This window comes from Ranitomeya variabilis, chromosome 6 (assembly GCF_051348905.1).
Source record: "Ranitomeya variabilis isolate aRanVar5 chromosome 6, aRanVar5.hap1, whole genome shotgun sequence".
Lineage (NCBI taxonomy): Eukaryota > Metazoa > Chordata > Amphibia > Anura > Dendrobatidae > Ranitomeya > Ranitomeya variabilis.
In genome coordinates this window covers 565,363,393-565,380,580 of record NC_135237.1, presented here as the reverse complement: position 1 = coordinate 565,380,580, position 17,188 = coordinate 565,363,393, and the positions used below count along the sequence as shown (strand labels likewise).

Below are 17,188 nucleotides of genomic sequence, written 5' to 3'. Positions count from 1 at the left end.
CACCAAAACGCATGCGGCGTGCGGCCCTATCTTTAACATTGGGGCCGCATGGCGCCGCATGTACATGCGTTGTCATGCGTTTTGGTGCGTTGTACGCCGCATGCGGCGTTAGGGCGCACCTGTCAGGGCGCGGCAAACGCAACATGTTGCATTTTTTGGGCGGCGCAGACTTTGGAAAAAACGCATGCGTCGTGTTTGCGTCGTCGATGCAGCTTTTTTCCCATTGACTTGTATTGACAACGCAGACGCCGCAAGTACTTGCGTCGTGGTGCGTTGTACGACGCATGCGTTTTTCAATAAAAAATGCAAAACATTGTCTAGACTTTTGTCTAGACAAAAAAAACCCACTATATATAGAGAGAAAAAAAGGGGTTTGGCATTGTCTTTCACAAGGCTATCTACAGAGAAGACTGACTGAAGGGAATCTGCTTTCCAAACCTGTAAGTATATATTTCTCTTTGCATATTTTTTATTCTGTGTTTTATTTTTTGATTTGGATTTAATTTGTGCAATGTTTGGTCTGTGCTATTGTACGGTTATGGCACTGTGGGTTGTTAGTGAAAAATTGTGTTTTTTAATCTTGTTTTGATGTACTTCTGGCGTTATATGCTGGCGTTTATTGTCACCGGCCTTGCTTGGTTTTGGATTGGTTTTATGGATTTGGGGTTGTTCTGGTGTCATGCGGTTGTTCAATGTCTTTAAATTTGGCAGATTTTTATGTTAAATTTCTGGTGCATGTCTTTTTCTGGTTTCTATTGTTGGGGGTAACCGTATGGCATTTTCTTGGCTCATGTCTTGCTGTGTTTTATGCTGTTGGCATTTTTTTTTCTTTCCTTGAGTGTCTTTTCTTGCTGGTGGGGGGGCTACATTTATGATGTTTCATTTGTATTGTATTGTTCTGTGCTGCTATGCCATTCTATTTTCAATTGTATTTTCCCTTTTTTTTTTTTTTTTTTTTAACTGATGGTTTTATGTCGTTTTCCCTATGGCTTCCGTATGTATCTCCTTTCTTGAATGTTTCCATTGACAAGTGTGTAGTATGGCTTTTTTTTAATTTTTTTTAGTTGGGGGCCTTTTTTTTTAAAATTTATTGTGTTTTCTTTTCATTTGGACTATGTTTTATCTTTTGGGTTGCTGTATATTGTAACAGCGGTTGTCCCGTACTGTTTATTGCTTATTATCTAGAATGTTATTTAGCGCCTTTTTCTGATGTATTTTGGTGGATGTCACCAGATGGTGTTGTTTTGGATTATGTCTTGTTGTAATTGTAAATTATGGCGTTCATTAGTTTGCTTATTTCATTGTGCCTTTTTTTTTTCCTGTAGAAATTTTTACATAGGTGTCTATTTTTTCTGAATTTTATTTGGGTCTATTCTTGTATTGTTTCTTCGATTGTGTTCTCTTGCAATGTATGGCATTGTGGTGTCGCTTTTTGAGTTTGCATTGTCCTATCAGTCAACAGTCAATTGTGGTTGTTTTAATGTTTTGGGCCTATTTTATTGTATGTGGCATTGGATGTGATTTTTTGCTCATTTTTTTCATTGCAGAACAAACTTGCAAGAATGCCAAGTTCTTCGGAGCATAGCCAATCGGCGCGGGGGAGTGCGGTGAGTAATTATGTCTAGTTGCTTACAATTCGCTGCCATTTGTAGCATTGACAATAATTTTTGTATACAATTTTTCCAGGCTTCTTCAAGTGAGGGGGAAGACGGTCAGCGGGAGCAGAGAGATCGGGGCCAAGATGTGGTGTCAGGCCGGCGAGTGAGTATTTTTTTTCTTTATTTTTTTTTTTTCAGTAGCATCCTGCTGTGAGGAACATTACATTTGAGGAGCATCCTGCTTTCACTAGGGATGTTTACTAAGCTTAGGCCCCCGTCACACATAGCGAGATCGCTAGCGAGATCGCTGCTGAGTCACTAGTTTTGTGACGCAACAGCGACCTCAGTAGCGATCTCGCTATGTGTGACACGTACCAGCGATCAGGCCCCTGCTGTGAGATCGCTGGTCGTGTTGGAATGGCCTGGGCCGTTTTTTGGTCGTTGAGGTCCCGCTGACATCGCTGAATCGGTGTGTGTGACACCGATCCAGCGATGTCTTCACTGGTAACCAGGGTAAACATCGGGTTACTAAGCGCAGGGCCGCGCTTAGTAACCCGATGTTTACCCTGGTTACCCGGGTGCTGCAGGGGGACTTCGGCATCGTTGAAGACAGTTTCAACGATGCTGAATTCGGTCCCCTGATCGTTGGTCGCTGGAGAGAGCGGTCTGTGTGACAGCTCCCCAGCGACCACACAGCGACTTACCAACGATCACGGCCAGGCAGTATCGCTATTCGTGATCGTTGGTAAATCGCTATGTGAGACGGGGCCTTTATACATTATAGATTTTCAGGGCAGCAAGTATTGGGGGAAGGTAAAATAAAGTTGAACTCCCTGCACACAAACATTCCAAAACACAGGTGTAGAAAACATCAATATACATACATCAAATGGCAAAGGATAGGGCAAAGGTACCTATCATTCCAGGTACTGGTGGTTGTTATTATTTGCATATTTTTAACCTATTTGTTTTCTAATTTTTCTAGGTTTCACAACGGGACCAAGGAGACAGTGGAATAGATGTGGACCTCCTGATCTCCAGCATCCAGGAGCGTGGCCCGTTGTGGGACAGCCGTGACCCTCGGCACATGGACCAGGTGGTGCTCAGGCGTTTGTGGGCAGAGGTGGCAAAGTCGCTGTGGGATGGCTTTGACAGTGCCTCAGCGAAGGCCAAAGGCAACTTTAGTGAGTATTGCAGATACGCTGCTATGACCCATCTTGCCAGGATAAACACAACCGTGTGTGATGCGATCAACGCCTAAACTTTGCATCGCTCACGGTTGTTTTATCCTTTTAAAATGCTAAATATGTAACCATTTTTTTGTCTTTACATTCACAGTGAAAAAGTTGAGGACCAGATGGCGATCCATGAAGGACCGTTTCAATAAGGGGATCCGTGCTGCGGAGGAGCAAGCTCGGAGTGGTGCTGCTGCGTCCAAGTCGGTGCCCTACAAATATAACAGGGCACTCCAGTTCCTAAGACCGGTCCTTACCCGCCGACAGTAAGTATTTTGGCCATATAACATATTGCACAGCCACATTGTACATTGCCCAGACACATAGCATATTGCACAGCCACATAGTACATTGCCCAGCCACGTACATTGTGCATCCACATAGTAGATTGCCAGGCCACTATATAGCAGCCACATAGTACACGTTCTAGCTACATATACACATAGTATATTTCAAAAGGAACATAGTGTATTGGCCATCCATGTAGTCATTGTAGCATTTTGGCCATCCTTTTACCCTAGTGGAATGGTATATAGCCCATTAGTAATTTTTTGGTTAGGCGTGAGTCATTGTAGTCCATGACAGGTTACGTTCTGAGTCAGGGTAGTTCTGATCGCATGAATAATGATGACGTCTGGATCACATGATCCTAACGTCATGGCCGTTCCTGCGATCAGATCAGCAAAGTGTTTTTTTTTTGTTTTTTTTTAAATGTTTTTCTTGACTTTAAATTTTTTACTAATTTTGCGGCATAGGCAGCATCAAGAAAGATTTTTTCTTTAAAAATTTTTTAAAACGATGACAGAGGTATGCATTGACTTTTGCAGCGGGAATGACCAGTCATTTTCTACCGTAGGTATGTCCATGATTGTAACAATCAGCAATTTATTATAGGCAACACAGACTGAGAGACAGGGGATTGTAATGTATTGATGTGTCATGTAATGTTAATTTTTTAACAGGAGTTGGCGTATGTGATAGGTTATTAATTGAAGACTAATTTTTTCCTTATCTTTTCACAGGACACACAGCAGCACCCTCGAGCGAGCTCCCCCCTGTGAAGCGGAACTTCATGGATCGCCATCTGACCCGTCACAGCCCTCCCACAGCGACAGCAGGCTTGCACCACCATCATCTGGAGAACCGGCTGCCGGTACATCAGGTTTTCCCCTGCCCGAGGCCTCTGGCGCACCTTCGTTCGGGAATTCCCGACAGCGCCAGCGGGCCTCGGACAGGTCAGTCATGCCCGAATTTTTGCACTTGGGCACGGTGTTCCAGAACGGTTTCAAGGCGTTGAGCGATAAAATGTCCAGTATGGAACGGCGCCTTGAAATCCTGGAAGCCGAGCTCTCAAATCCGGCAAAGCATTTTTTAAGTACAATTGCTAAAGGCATGGTGGAAAACCTTACGCCGGAACTCCAGATTTCGGTGATGCAGGACTGCAACAATTCCTACGTGAGGGCTCTGCAGCAGTCTCGGCGCATGCAGTCAGCGACACTGCCAGTAGTACCGTCGCTGGCTAGCATGACTCCGACTACTGCTGCAGAGCCACTCCAGCCACCCCACCCTGGTCCAAGTGCCGAGCGACGCCACCACAGTCACCATAGCAGTGTGCCGCTGACTCCTGCTCCTGCCAGGCCCTCATCCTCCCGCAGCCATCATTCTGGGGGAGCCGATACTGGAAAAAAAAGGAAAAGGAAGAGCAAGAAAAAAAAAAGCAAAAGGTCACGCACTGAGGCTCTGGCTGCTCAAGGTCAAACAAGTACACGTCGGGGCTCTAGCCGCAGCAGGAGCAGCCAGAGCCAACCAAGAACTTTGCAAAGGCTCGTGTTGCCTCCTCCCTGCCCTGCAGAGGTGGCGGTTTCCTCCCCATTATACCCTGTGGAGGGTTTAGACCTGCCATCCAGCCTCCTGGACTATAGGTCAACATCCTCCTCCTCGTCGTCGTCTTCATCAGCCTCATTTTCCTCTCCCCATTCCCAAAAAGAAACATACCATTCCCCCTTTGTGGCACAGGTTGATACCCCCTAAGTTTATTTCCCCTTTTTTTTTTCTGTTTCCCCCAAATAAAATTTTTTGGTTTGAATACAACAATATTTGTTCTTATTTTCATGTATACTTCTCAGCAAGTCACACCGTGCGCCGTCTACACATATTATGTGTTTAAAACAACTCATATATGCAATGTCAGACACTATTTTTAACTTTTTTATTTTGCCTTTTTTGGTGTGTCTCTCATTGCTGTATGAGGTGTTTACAAACAATAAAAGTGTATGAGGTGTTTTCAATCACTAAGGCTATGTGTCCACGCTCAGGATTGCATGAGGATTTGGTCATGATTTTACATAAGTATTTGTAACCCAAAACCAGGAGTGGGTGATAAATACAGAAGTGGAGCATATGTTTCTATTATACTTTTCCTCTAATTGTTCCACTCCTGAACGCCCCCCCCCTTGCTGAATGCAGGGGGGGTCGCATGATAACACAGCCTCTCCTTTCCCCCCTTTTTAGTGGTATGTGTTTTTTAATTGGTAATGTGTTCAAAGGGTTAAGTTATTTATGTAAGCTGTGCTATGCACGAGCAGGTTCAAACCGGTTTAATCTAGTTGTTGTTCCCGCACTTTTTGAGCAGTTTGATTGGTTTAAACAAAAAGTGCGGGAAGGATTTTTTCTATAAAAATCAGATGTTTTAACGGCTCGTCGCCAGTCTACAGAAGAAGATTAAAGATTGAAGACAGCTGATGGAGGCCCTTCTTCAGCAGCTGATACAACGGGCGGAGGCGGAGGGCGGCACTGAATGGTTGCGGAGTTGCCTGGCGGCGCAGCCAGCTATAAAACCTACCTCTGTTAATGAGGTCCCGGCTTCTCCTGCTCCTCAGTTGTCGCCTTCCCCTCAGAATGTGGAGTCTTCCCCGTCGAGGTCAAGTCGGAGCTTGCGGAAGAATCGGAGAGCGAGAGTCGTTTACTCGCCGGAGCCGCCATCTTCGTCTGCGCATGAAGATTCCCGGGCTCGGCGCTGCAGTGGGCGGAGAATGGCGCGGCGGAAGTCTCGGAGCCCTCCGCGAGATCTTCACCGCGGTCAGCTGTCTCCTCATCTGCGAGCGCCGGAGAACGATGTCATGTCCGGCGCGTCGCTTGACGAAGACCCGGAAGTGATCCCGGCGCCGGTGAGAAGAGACATGGAGTCGTCTAACCGCTGTAGCCGTACAAGCGCTGCAGCGGTCCAGGGACCTCGGCCAGCAGCGCTTACCCACAGTGGTGAGCATTTCAATGCAGGTGTATCTTCCTCCGCTGCTGCCGCTGCCAAGTCCTGGTTATCAGCGCCATCCACATCCAGCCAAGAGGACAGTCGTCTTCATCGCAGACCGCATTCGCCTATCGGATTAGGCTTGAGTGCTGGCACCCCGGCTACAGATGCGGGTCTTCATGGATCTGGTGAGAACTTCAATGTCCCCTTATCTGTCAGTCCCTTTAACGTCAAGGAGTTAGTGAGGGAAGCCTTGGAGGATTATTTGAGCGGCAGTGTTTTTCCTGCCGTTCCCAGAACCCCCTCAATAGACACTAATACTGCCAGTCTTAGCGCAGTTCTGAAGCCAGGTGTACCAGAAATTCTTTTAAAAGAATCACTTACATGTGATGTTTCCCCGCTGGGCTTTCATTTGAGCCCTGCGGTGAAAGATCAGATTTGGAGCAAATCATTTATTGACATATTTACGCTTTTACCTTCTGGCAGAGAACAGCAGAATAGGTATGAGAAAAAAGAGGATTCAGATGATAAGAGAAAGGTCAATTCTGTTAAATCTTTTAACAATTGGTTACAAGCTTTCTCTATTTATTCTGCTGTTCTCGGCGAGAAGTTTCCATATCTTTGCTCTGGTCTCTTTCAGCACCTGGATTCTATCCTTGAAGCTTATCGGAATTTTGGGGGTATGGCCTGGCTGCTTTATGACGAAGCGTTCAGGCAGAAATTGTCCATGTTCCCAAACCTAACATGGGGTACAAAAGATGTTGGGTTATGGGTTAACCTTATGTTACCTCAGAGATTCCAAACTCCTAGGCAGACCCCCAATGCTGCTGTAAGGCGGGGCGTATGCTTTGCTTTTAACGAATCAAGCTGTAAGTGGGCCCAGAATTGCCGCTTTCGACATGAATGCTCATTTTGCGGGGGCGTTCATCCAATGTCCAAGTGTTATAAGAAACAGATGCAGTCTAACCAACAAGGTAACAGAGAGCCTTTTTCAAAAGGCCCTGAGTCCGGTGAAATTGGAAAGAATGTTACAATGGCTAGAAATGTACCCAGATCAGGAGAGTAGTTCTCTCCTGTTTAATGGTTTTTTAAATGGTTTTTTTGTACCTCCGTTTAAAGGTACAGGTTGCAAATTAGTGAGTAATTTGCCTTCAGCTTTAGAGTTTTCACACATTGTGGAGGAGAAGATTATAAAGGAGTTAGAAGCCGGTCGGGTTTCTGGTCCTTTTGATTCTCCTCCATTTGCAGATTTTAGGTTATCTCCTTTGGGGATAGTTCCTAAAAAGGAAACTGGATCGTATAGACTCATTCATCATTTATCGTACCCCACGGGTATGTCCTTAAATGATGAAGTGGCTAGTATGAATTGCTCTGTTAAATATACCTCTTTTGATGTTGCTTTAGATTTGTTGAGAAAATTTGGTTGTAACGCCCTTATGGCAAAGTCTGATATTAAGTCTGCATTTAGGATTTTACCGGTTAGTCCGGAGGGTTTCAGTTCTCTTGGTTTTGCTTTTCAAGATAAATTTTTCTTTGACAGATGCCTACCTATGGGTTTTTCCCTTTCATGTTTTTATTTTGAATCGTTTTCCACTTTTCTCCAATGGGTAGTTGAGTCAGATTTTGTTGGTGGCGGTATGTTACACTATCTGGATGACTTTTTATTTATTGGTCCAGCTGATTCGTTTATTTGTCATTCTATGTTGAGCAAATTTTTGAATGTTTGTAATCAATTTGGAGTCCCCATTGCGACGGAAAAGACTGTATTTCCTTGTTCATCTTTAGAATTTTTAGGCATTTTATTGGATTCTGAAAGTATGTCTTGTTCTTTACCCTCTGAAAAATTATCTAAACTTTATCTTTCCGTCTCTAGTTGTTTAGCAGCAGAAAAGGTTACCCTTAAGGAGTTGCAGTCCTTATTGGGTTCTTTGAATTTTGCACTCCGAATTATCCCAATAGGCAGGGTGTTTTCTAGGAGGTTATATGAAGCCACTTCTGGACTTTCCTCACCTCATTCTCATATTCGTCTTGGTAGGGAAGTAAAAGAGGATTTGAAAGTTTGGTTGAAGTTTTTGTCCAACTTTAATGGTAGAACAGTGTGGCAGACACCATTTGTTTCGGCACAGGAATTGTCCTTGTTTTATCACGCTGATAGAGTTTCAGGTTTGACTATTTCATTTTCATCTTTTTGGGCGGCTGAGGTATGGCCGCCGTCTTGGCATCTTCTTAAAGTGATAGACAATCAGACTGTTTTGGACTTGTTTTCCATATTTTCGTGTATACAGCTTTGGGGTGCGCAGCTCAGTAATAACAGAATTTTGTTCTTGTCAGATAATCATGGTCTAGTTTTTGCAATAAATACTCTGTCTTCAAAGAATAGATGGGCTGCTCGGGTCATTAGGCAGATGGTTTTTCTCTGTTTGGAGCATAACATATGGTTAAAAGCTTCTTTTTCATCTGGGCGTGATAATAATGCTGCATCCATTTGTTACCGCCAGCTTTTTATTACGGAGAGAAAAATTCAGGAAGAGGGAAGAAACAGAGCAATTTTTCCAGAATGGATTTGGGAGGTGATTCAGGATTAATCTCACATTTCATCAGTAAATCTTTGGCCGATAGAACATGGGCCGATTATTCGGCGGCATGGAATCTGTGGTACAATTTTTGTATAGCCAGAAATCATCCTCATGCAGTTTGTAATGTTGAAATGTCGTTGTCTTTCTTAGAATTTTTAGTTAAAAGAGGTTTATCTTATTCTGCTCTGTCAAAAAATATTGCAGGGGTTTCATTTTTTCTTAAGGTTTTGGGTTCTAACCCTATGTCTGATATTTTTCATGTACGCCAATTTTTAAAAGGTTTTAGAAGGGCTCACTTTAAGCCCGATGAGCGACGTCCGATCTCTTTCCATTTACTTAAGAACCTCTGTTCTTCTGTTTCCTTAGTTTGTTTAAATGAGTTTGAATCGTGCCTTTTTTCCACAGCCTTTTCTTTAGCATTTTTTGCAGCATTACGGGTCGGAGAGGTAGTGTCGCAGAAGAAGTCCGTCCCGTCTGGCCTTTTCATTGAAGATGTTGAAATGTTTGATTCTCACGTCATGTTATTTATCAGAAAATCCAAAACGGACCAATTAGGGAGAGGCTCTTCCTTGCGGCTTAATTCAATTTCTGACAATATTATTTGTCCGGTTTCCAATACGAAAAGATGGGTATTATTAAGGCCTAAGATCAATGGCCCATTGTTTATTCATCTTAATGGTGAGCCTGCTACCTGTTTTCAATTCAACTTTATTCTCAAAAAATGTTTGAAGGAGCTTAATTTAGAAAGCCAACACATTTCATCTCATTCCTTTCGTATTGGGGCCGCAACTGAGGCCTCTAGATTGGGTTTTCGTGACAACGCGATAAAGAGAATCGGCCGCTGGGAATCTGATAGATTTAAGTTATACATTCGTCCTAATTTATTTCCTTCTTAATATTTGGTTCGATTTTAGGAATCTGGTCGATATGGATCATCGGACATTCTTATGTTTTTTGGTCTAAGAAAAGGGCAAATTTGAGATCATATACATCGAATCTTTCTTTTAATCCTTCTTTTCTCCAAGTGTTTTGGTTTAGTAGGCGTGGTATGCAGTGGAAAAATTTAATCGAAGATATGCGAAGATTGAAGAAGTCATGGCCTTCCCCGAACTTAGTCATTTTTCATCTTGGAGGCAATGATTTGGGTAAAATCAACACCCTGAACCTGATTGCTTTTATGAGAAGGGATTTATCTATGTTAAAAACAGAATTTTTGAATGCAACTTTTGCATTTTCAGAAATCGTTCCAAGATTTTTGTGGTTCAGTACGAATATGGTGTTTTTAGAAAGGATCCGTAAGCGGGTCAACAGGAATTTGGAAAAGTTTATGTGTTTAATTGATGGTTTTTCTTACAGGCATGTGGATTTGGAAGATGCCATTCCGGGCATGTACATGAGGGATTTGGTGCATTTGTCTGATGTTGGTCTGGACGTTTTGAATTTGGATTTCCAGACCATCATTGAAAGATGGCTATGGCGTTTTGGGGGGGCCTCGCCTTCTTAAGGCTTGGCATTTGGGAAAGTCGCCCGTTGATTTCGGGTGGACTGGGTTATGTGTGTGGATTTAAGCCAATTTTTATAGAATCTCAATGGTGTTGATTATTTCTTGGATTAAAATAAATTTTATGTGACCCAAAATAAACGCCACGGCCATTTTTATTCCAAACAAAATTCATGTGTCATGTGTTTTTATTGGGAATGTTATATGGGGCTTGTGTTACCATGAACGCCCCCCCCCTTGCTGAATGCAGGGGGGGTCGCATGATAACACAGCCTCTCCTTTCCCCCCTTTTTAGTGGTATGTGTTTTTTAATTGGTAATGTGTTCAAAGGGTTAAGTTATTTATGTAAGCTGTGCTATGCACGAGCAGGTTCAAACCGGTTTAATCTAGTTGTTGTTCCCGCACTTTTTGAGCAGTTTGATTGGTTTAAACAAAAAGTGCGGGAAGGATTTTTTCTATAAAAATCAGATGTTTTAACGGCTCGTCGCCAGTCTACAGAAGAAGATTAAAGATCCCGCCCTCCCTCCCTGAAGTTATGTTTTACTGTATATTTCTTTGTCGTGTCGTTTATTTGTGGGAAAGTCGCCCGTTGATTTCGGGTGGACTGGGTTATGTGTGTGGATTTAAGCCAATTTTTATAGAATCTCAATGGTGTTGATTATTTCTTGGATTAAAATAAATTTTATGTGACCCAAAATAAACGCCACGGCCATTTTTATTCCAAACAAAATTCATGTGTCATGTGTTTTTATTGGGAATGTTATATGGGGCTTGTGTTACCATGGTTTTGTATTACAAATACTGAAGAAAAATCGTGACAAAATCATGATGCAATCCTGAACGTGGACACATACCGTAAAGGTACCTTCACACTTAACAATGCTGCAGCGAAACATACAATGATGCAGATCACTGCAGCATCGCTATTTGGTCGCTGGAGAGCTGTCTGTGTGACAGCTCTCCAGCGACCAACGATGCCGAGGTCCCCGGGTAACCAGGGTAAACATCAGGTTGTTAAGCGCAGGCCGCCGCGCTTCCGATGATTACCCTGGTTACCAGTGTTTTGTAAATCAAACAACAGTACATACACTCAGAATTGCGTCCCCCGGCGTCCGCTTCCCTGCCCTGACTGAGTGACGGCCCTAACAGCAGAGCGGTCACATCACCGCTGTGCTGTGCATTCACTTTCCGGCCGGCGCTCAGTCCGTGCAGGAAGCAGACGCCGGGGGACGCGAAGATGAGTATATGTACTGTTTTTTTTGTAAACTTTCACACTGGGAAACAGGGTAAATATCAGTTTACTATGCGCCGCCCTACGCTTAGTAACCCGATATTTACCCTGATTACCATTGTAAAACATCGCTGGTATCGTTGATTTTGCTGTCAAACACAATGATACACGGCGATCTGACAAACAAATAAATATGTTATATGGTATGGTATAAATTTTGTCTTTGAAGCAGGGTAGAAAACTTAAGAAATTTTTTTTATTAAAACACAACATTTTAAAAACAAAGGGTTACAAGTTTTTTAGATAAGGCACATTACATTGGTGAACTATTTTAAGCATAGTCACACCAGAATACAGTCCAACAGTTTACTACACCATTGTATCTTGCCATGACAGACGGCCAACATCTGACACAAAATAGGCCGCAAAACGATCCCTCATCTGCGCAATTTCCACACTTGTCCTCAGAGGATGATCATGGAAATCGGGCAATGGGTTGGCTATGGTTTCATCGAGATCAACGTTCAGTCTCTCTTTGGCCAGAATAAAATTGTGGAGAACCACACACGCCTTCACCACCTCATCCACTGTCTCAGTTTTCAGATTAATGGCGGATCCTAATATCCGCCATTTGGAGACAAGGATGCCAAAGGCGCACTCCACAGTCCTTCTGGCCCTGGACAGTCTGTAATTGAACACCCTTTTCGTATGGTCCAAGCCCCGACTGGAGTAGGGTTTCAATAGGTTGGCAGACATTTGGAATGCCTCATCCCCAACCACAACAAATGGCATCGCAGGGCCTTCGGTGTGGGGAAGAGGTCGTGGCTGGGGGAAATTGAAATTGTTGCCATATAATTTTTGGCCCATATCCGACTCTTTGAATGTGCGCGAGTCATTTGAACGGCCAAACGCACCAATGTCGACTGCGAGAAAACGGCAGTCCGCACCGGCAATTGCCATCAGCACAGTGGAAAAATATTTTTTATAGTTGTAGAAAAGGGATCCACTTTTCCCTGGCTTGGTAATCCGAATGTGCTTGCCATCCACCGCGCCAATACAGTTTGGAAATGAACACACTTGGTCAAATTTCTGGGCGTTGGCCAACCAGATATCGCTTGTAGGGACGGGTAAAAATTCTTCCCGGAGATTATCCCACAAAGCGCGGCAGGTCTCAGCAAGAATTCCGGAGAGAGTGGAGACTCCAATCCGGAACTGAAATTGAAGGGATCTCAAGGTCTCTCCGGTAGCCAGGAAACTGCCAAGAAGAAAAAGAAATTACATTAAAGTACATTGCAATTTATAAAAGTATATTGACCATACCACCCCCAAAAAAAATTAAGAAAAAAAAAAAAAAAAAGGGAAGATGTGAACGTAGCCGAACATATCTCAGTCATTCAAACAGCTACGTACCGTAGAGTCACCAGAAGCCGCTCCTCTGCAGAAATAGCTCTCCGGAGCTGCGTGTCCTGCCTGCTAATGGCTCCTTCCACCCGACGCAGAAGATAGCGGAAGCTGTCCTGAGACATCCTGGTGTACTCGAAATATTTCTCCAGGTTCTCATTCAGTTCGCCAAACAAGCTATGGTATGCTCCACGGCTCTCCCGGACTTCCAAGATAGGGTGTATCCAAAATCGGCGATGAATCCATCTCCGTTTTTCTCTTTCTCTTTGATGAGCACAGGCGACAGCATAGGCATGAGCCAAGGCAAATTCCATCTCCATATCCATGACGATACTGTCCATGGGACGCTCCATCATGAATACCAGCAAAATGGGAGGAATTCATGTCTGCCATGGTATATATACACAATTACATAAACACCAACCCTCTTCTAGCCATTGGTGGTCCTTATCTATTGTGTAGACACTTTTTTTTGTGGGTGGGATGAAGAATGACTCACTGCACAAAAAAACGCATGCGGCGCAAAACGCTGCGTTTTTTGTTGAAAACGCAACTGCGTTTACAAAAAACGCTGCGTTTTGCGCCGCATGCGTTGAAAGCATGCGGCGCAAAACGCAGCGTTGTGCATGCGTTTTGCTGCGTTTTTGTTTGCGTTGTGCGTTGCGGCGACGACGCTGCGGCGCACAACGCAAATGTGAACGTAGCCGTAAACAGCTGCTCGGCCACCGGCATTTTCTCCGACAGCGGCTGTCTGGATACGAGTAACTCTTCCAGTTGCTTGCACATGGAAGTATTCTCTTCCTTTAACTTCTGATTTTCTGTTAAAAGCGTGTGCAGCTTCTGTGTGCAGTCTGCTTGTTCTGCAAATGTCTTCTCAAGCTCCAGAATACAGGAACCTTCCTGAAACAACTTATCTCTTAAATTCTGAATTTCTGCAGCCATAGTGTCAATCTGACTTTGTTGATTGTCGATTACCTTGTTAGCCCGCTCAGTTTGCTCTCGGAGCCGTTCATTTTCACTCTGTAGCTGTTTCGTATCCAACATTGGAAGTCGGACACCATCCTCCAAACATTTTTGGACTTTTTGCTGTAAGCTTTGAACTGTGAAAACCAGATCTTTTTCCCTCTGCTTCTGACACTCTGTCTGTGCTTCTTTGTCTCTAATCTGTGTCCTGGACTCATTGGCGAGTTTTTCTAGACAATTAATGGTGTCTTTCAACTGTTTGTTTTCTTCTTCTAATATATCATCTTTATTATATAATAATTTTGTACACTTATAGTATTTATTTATTTATAACTTAGGGGAATATTGATATCCGCTTATATTTTGATTACATTCTTAGGATTCACTTTTATTAGGGTTGTTGTTATGGTTTTTCTGAGACTTATATTTATATTATATAATTTGTTAGAGACATGGCAATTATAGAGATATGTGCACACTTGGTATATTTAGCTGTTTTATATTTTAACACGTCCCTTACTAGTTCCATTTCACTTTACTAGCTAAATTATATTTATGTATGACACTTGCGGATTCATGTAAAGATTTTGGTCCCAGACTTTACACTTCACTTGGTTAGCGATATTTATTTTCACATACGGCGTTTACGGATCTGTGCGCATGTCTTAGGTTCAGCCGCTCTGTGACTTCCGGTTCCGCGTATCGGGTGACGCGAGCGTTCCACAATTGCGCTCCAGAGGCGAAGGTCCGGAAGTCACTATGTTTCCAGGAGTGTCTGCAAATCAACGCATGCGCCGTGTTGTATCCTGAACGCCGTGGTTCTTATCAGCTGTTGATAATTTCTAAATCAATTCACACCATATAAAATGAGCAGTTTTCACTTATGACACACGTTACCCCCATATGGAAGAAGCCTGATCGGCGAAACGGCGCTGTCGGGGTTGCAGCATGGGCATGAGACACTAGTTTGGACATTGATGTAAGTTACACTTATTCATGTGTTTTACTGCCTTGAGCGCACATTTACCTGCAGTTCTCATATAGATATATCTTGCTTATACATTGCACATGGCAGTATCCACTAGAGCCATGGACATTAATACAAGTTATATTCATTTATGTGTCTTATTATCTTGAATTCACATTTATCTGCAATCCTCATATGGATATACTTTGTTTGTGCATTGCATATGGCAGTATTTATTAGAGCTATATTTTGTTAGGAAACCATTTTTTATAGGTAGCGTTTTTGTGCCTAATTCTCAGTCAGTGCAGGAAGCGGACGCCGGGGGACACGAAGGTGAGTATGTACTGTTTGTTTTTTTTACTTTTACGATGGTAACCAGGGTAAACATCGGGTTACTATGCGCGGCCCTGCGCTTAGTAACCCGATATTTACCCTGGTTACCATTGTAAAACATAGCTGGTATCGTTGCTTTTGCTGTCAAACACAACGATACACGGCGATCTGACGACCAAATAAAGTTCTGAACTTTAACCAACGACCAGCGATATCACAGCAGGATCCTGATCGCTGCTGCCTGTCACACTCAACGATATCGCTAGCCAGGACGCTGCAACGTCACGGATCGCTAGCGATATCGTTCAGTGTGAAGGTACCTTTAGGCTGTTAATGTATTTGTCTCAAGTTTTTATCTTCTCCATCTTCTTCAGGTCATCGCTGGGTCTGAGAGTGCTCGGTTTCAGGGCCTCATTGAGTGGTGATACTCCCATTTCACCAGGAGAAAGTTTCTCTTCGAATTCACCTCTATCGAAGGAGGGGATTCAATCTGTCCGAAGTGAAGGTCTGTAGAGGTTTACAGCTCTCACATGGGGAACCCTTGATTCCATGAGCATAGCTGTCTTCTCCATTCACAACAGGACTTGTGGATGCTGGATGGGTGCGCAACTCACCGCCCCTGATGACTTGCTGTAAGTGGCAGATCTGTTGTCTTTGCCTGTCAATTACAATCTCTTTCTGTCGTATTAACCCTTCTGTGCTCTTTAACAAGGACTCCCACTTGGAGACATCTTGGCTCAGGGGCACAGAAGAAAACGATGGCCGTGTAAGGGTGGCTCCAGCCTCGGTGTTCTGGCGGATATGTTCCAATGGATTCCAAGTGGACAAACACGATTCCTCTGGAGTTCTCCTGTCTTGAGAATTCACATGGAGCTGATCTGAAAGCCACATTTGAGTTCTTAGGGAAGACTGAAGGGGGGCTCCAGCCTGGTACCCAAAATAACTGTGTTTCTGCACATGAGTCACTAGCAGAAGGCTTACTTTCCGTTAAGGCACTATAGGTCATATCCAAGGTATGCCCCCTACTTTGTGGAGCAGTTAGTAAAGTCACTCCCGCTGCAGCTGTTTTATTTATATTTGAGGTCCATGTCCATAAAATCCTTCTTATCTCCATCTTTATCGTCCAGTTTAAGAGCTTCCATGCTGAAGTGCAGACATGCTGGCCTATAGACACGCGACTGCTGGGGCAGGCAACTCTCCCGGCCCATGCGCTCAAGGCTATGGCGTGACCTGTTGTCAACCCGGCTATCCTGACCAAAAGCAACCGGTGTGCTCAATTTAGAAAGAGACGACCACTTCTTCATGGGCCTGGAGTCCCTTCATGTCAAGCGGAGTGTCAGAATGGCCATAGGTCCTACCTGCCCCAGGCAAAGCATAGCCACTGTCCCAACAGGAAGGGTCCAGCTTGTCCTCTCGGTATCTGGGCACTGACGTCCTGGCTGTAGAGGGCATGACATGAATAGTAGGGGAAAGCATACTGCGCGTGCGCAAGGCAAGATTGCATTGCGCAGGCGTGTTCTACGGAGGACAGAGAATCAACTTCAAGCCAATATTGGGGCCAGCGTGCAGCCAGCGGGAAAGGAAGGGGTGAATAAAACACCCGAAAACACCGCCCATGGGACCGAAAAAAGGTCCCGCCAAATTCAGGTGACAGGTTCCCTTTAATAGATTATGTGCTCTATTAGCAGCTAATGATCGTAGAAGTCTAAATATAAATGATCAATATATAACGGCTTGTGTTAGGGGAGATAATATGGTAGTAACCATGTCAGTGATTGCAATGGCACACTGTAACGGAGGGCTGATGCGCCACCCCAGTACCCCACTCTGGCAAGTGCAAAATGGGGTTCTTTTCCTTTATTTGCTCTTCTGAATTGCCTTGTGCATGCCAGGACCTGCCTGTAACAATAGCAGGTCAAGCTCCTCTTCACCAGCAATTGTTAACCTGTTAAATACCACTTTCACTCTCTAACATGAGCCGGCATGGGGGTGCGTCATTCCATGCACCCATAACATAATAGTGGGGCGTCAGCAGGGGGTCTGCTGAAGAAATCAGTGCTTGTCATTACCGAGCTTGTTTGTAACTCTGTGGCCGGGCTTCAAGGAAAACCGTGATGTCTGCTTTATACAGTGACG

The 17,188-nt window shown here is 44.0% G+C and overlaps 1 protein-coding gene, 1 long non-coding RNA gene and 1 pseudogene across 2 annotated transcripts in view; 1 reads left to right on the top strand and 2 right to left on the bottom strand.

The window, feature by feature from the left end:
* LOC143781654 (uncharacterized) overlaps window positions 1-17,188 on the bottom strand; it is a 173,277-nt gene that overhangs the window by 104,987 nt on the left and 51,102 nt on the right. The window lies entirely within an intron of this gene.
* On the top strand, window positions 1,084-5,077 carry LOC143783091 (uncharacterized). Its single transcript, XM_077271345.1, has 3 exons — window positions 1,084-2,782; window positions 2,937-3,099; window positions 3,856-5,077. The coding sequence occupies exons 1-3, from the start codon at window positions 2,686-2,688 to the stop codon at window positions 4,862-4,864; spliced, it is 1,269 nt and encodes a 422-aa protein (XP_077127460.1). The 5' UTR covers window positions 1,084-2,685; the 3' UTR covers window positions 4,865-5,077.
* On the bottom strand, window positions 9,567-16,528 carry LOC143782139 (centrosomal protein of 85 kDa-like; annotated as a pseudogene).

Bases quoted from the DNA above. Each gene is read 5' to 3' on its own strand.
- LOC143783091 (XM_077271345.1), top strand. From the start codon at position 2,686: ATGGACCAGGTGGTGCTCAGGCGTTTGTGGGCAGAGGTGGCAAAGTCG. The intron at 2,783-2,936 runs GTGAGTATTGCA...TTACATTCACAG, and splicing joins GAAGGCCAAAGGCAACTTTA to TGAAAAAGTTGAGGACCAGA. The intron at 3,100-3,855 runs GTAAGTATTTTG...ATCTTTTCACAG, and splicing joins CCGGTCCTTACCCGCCGACA to GACACACAGCAGCACCCTCG.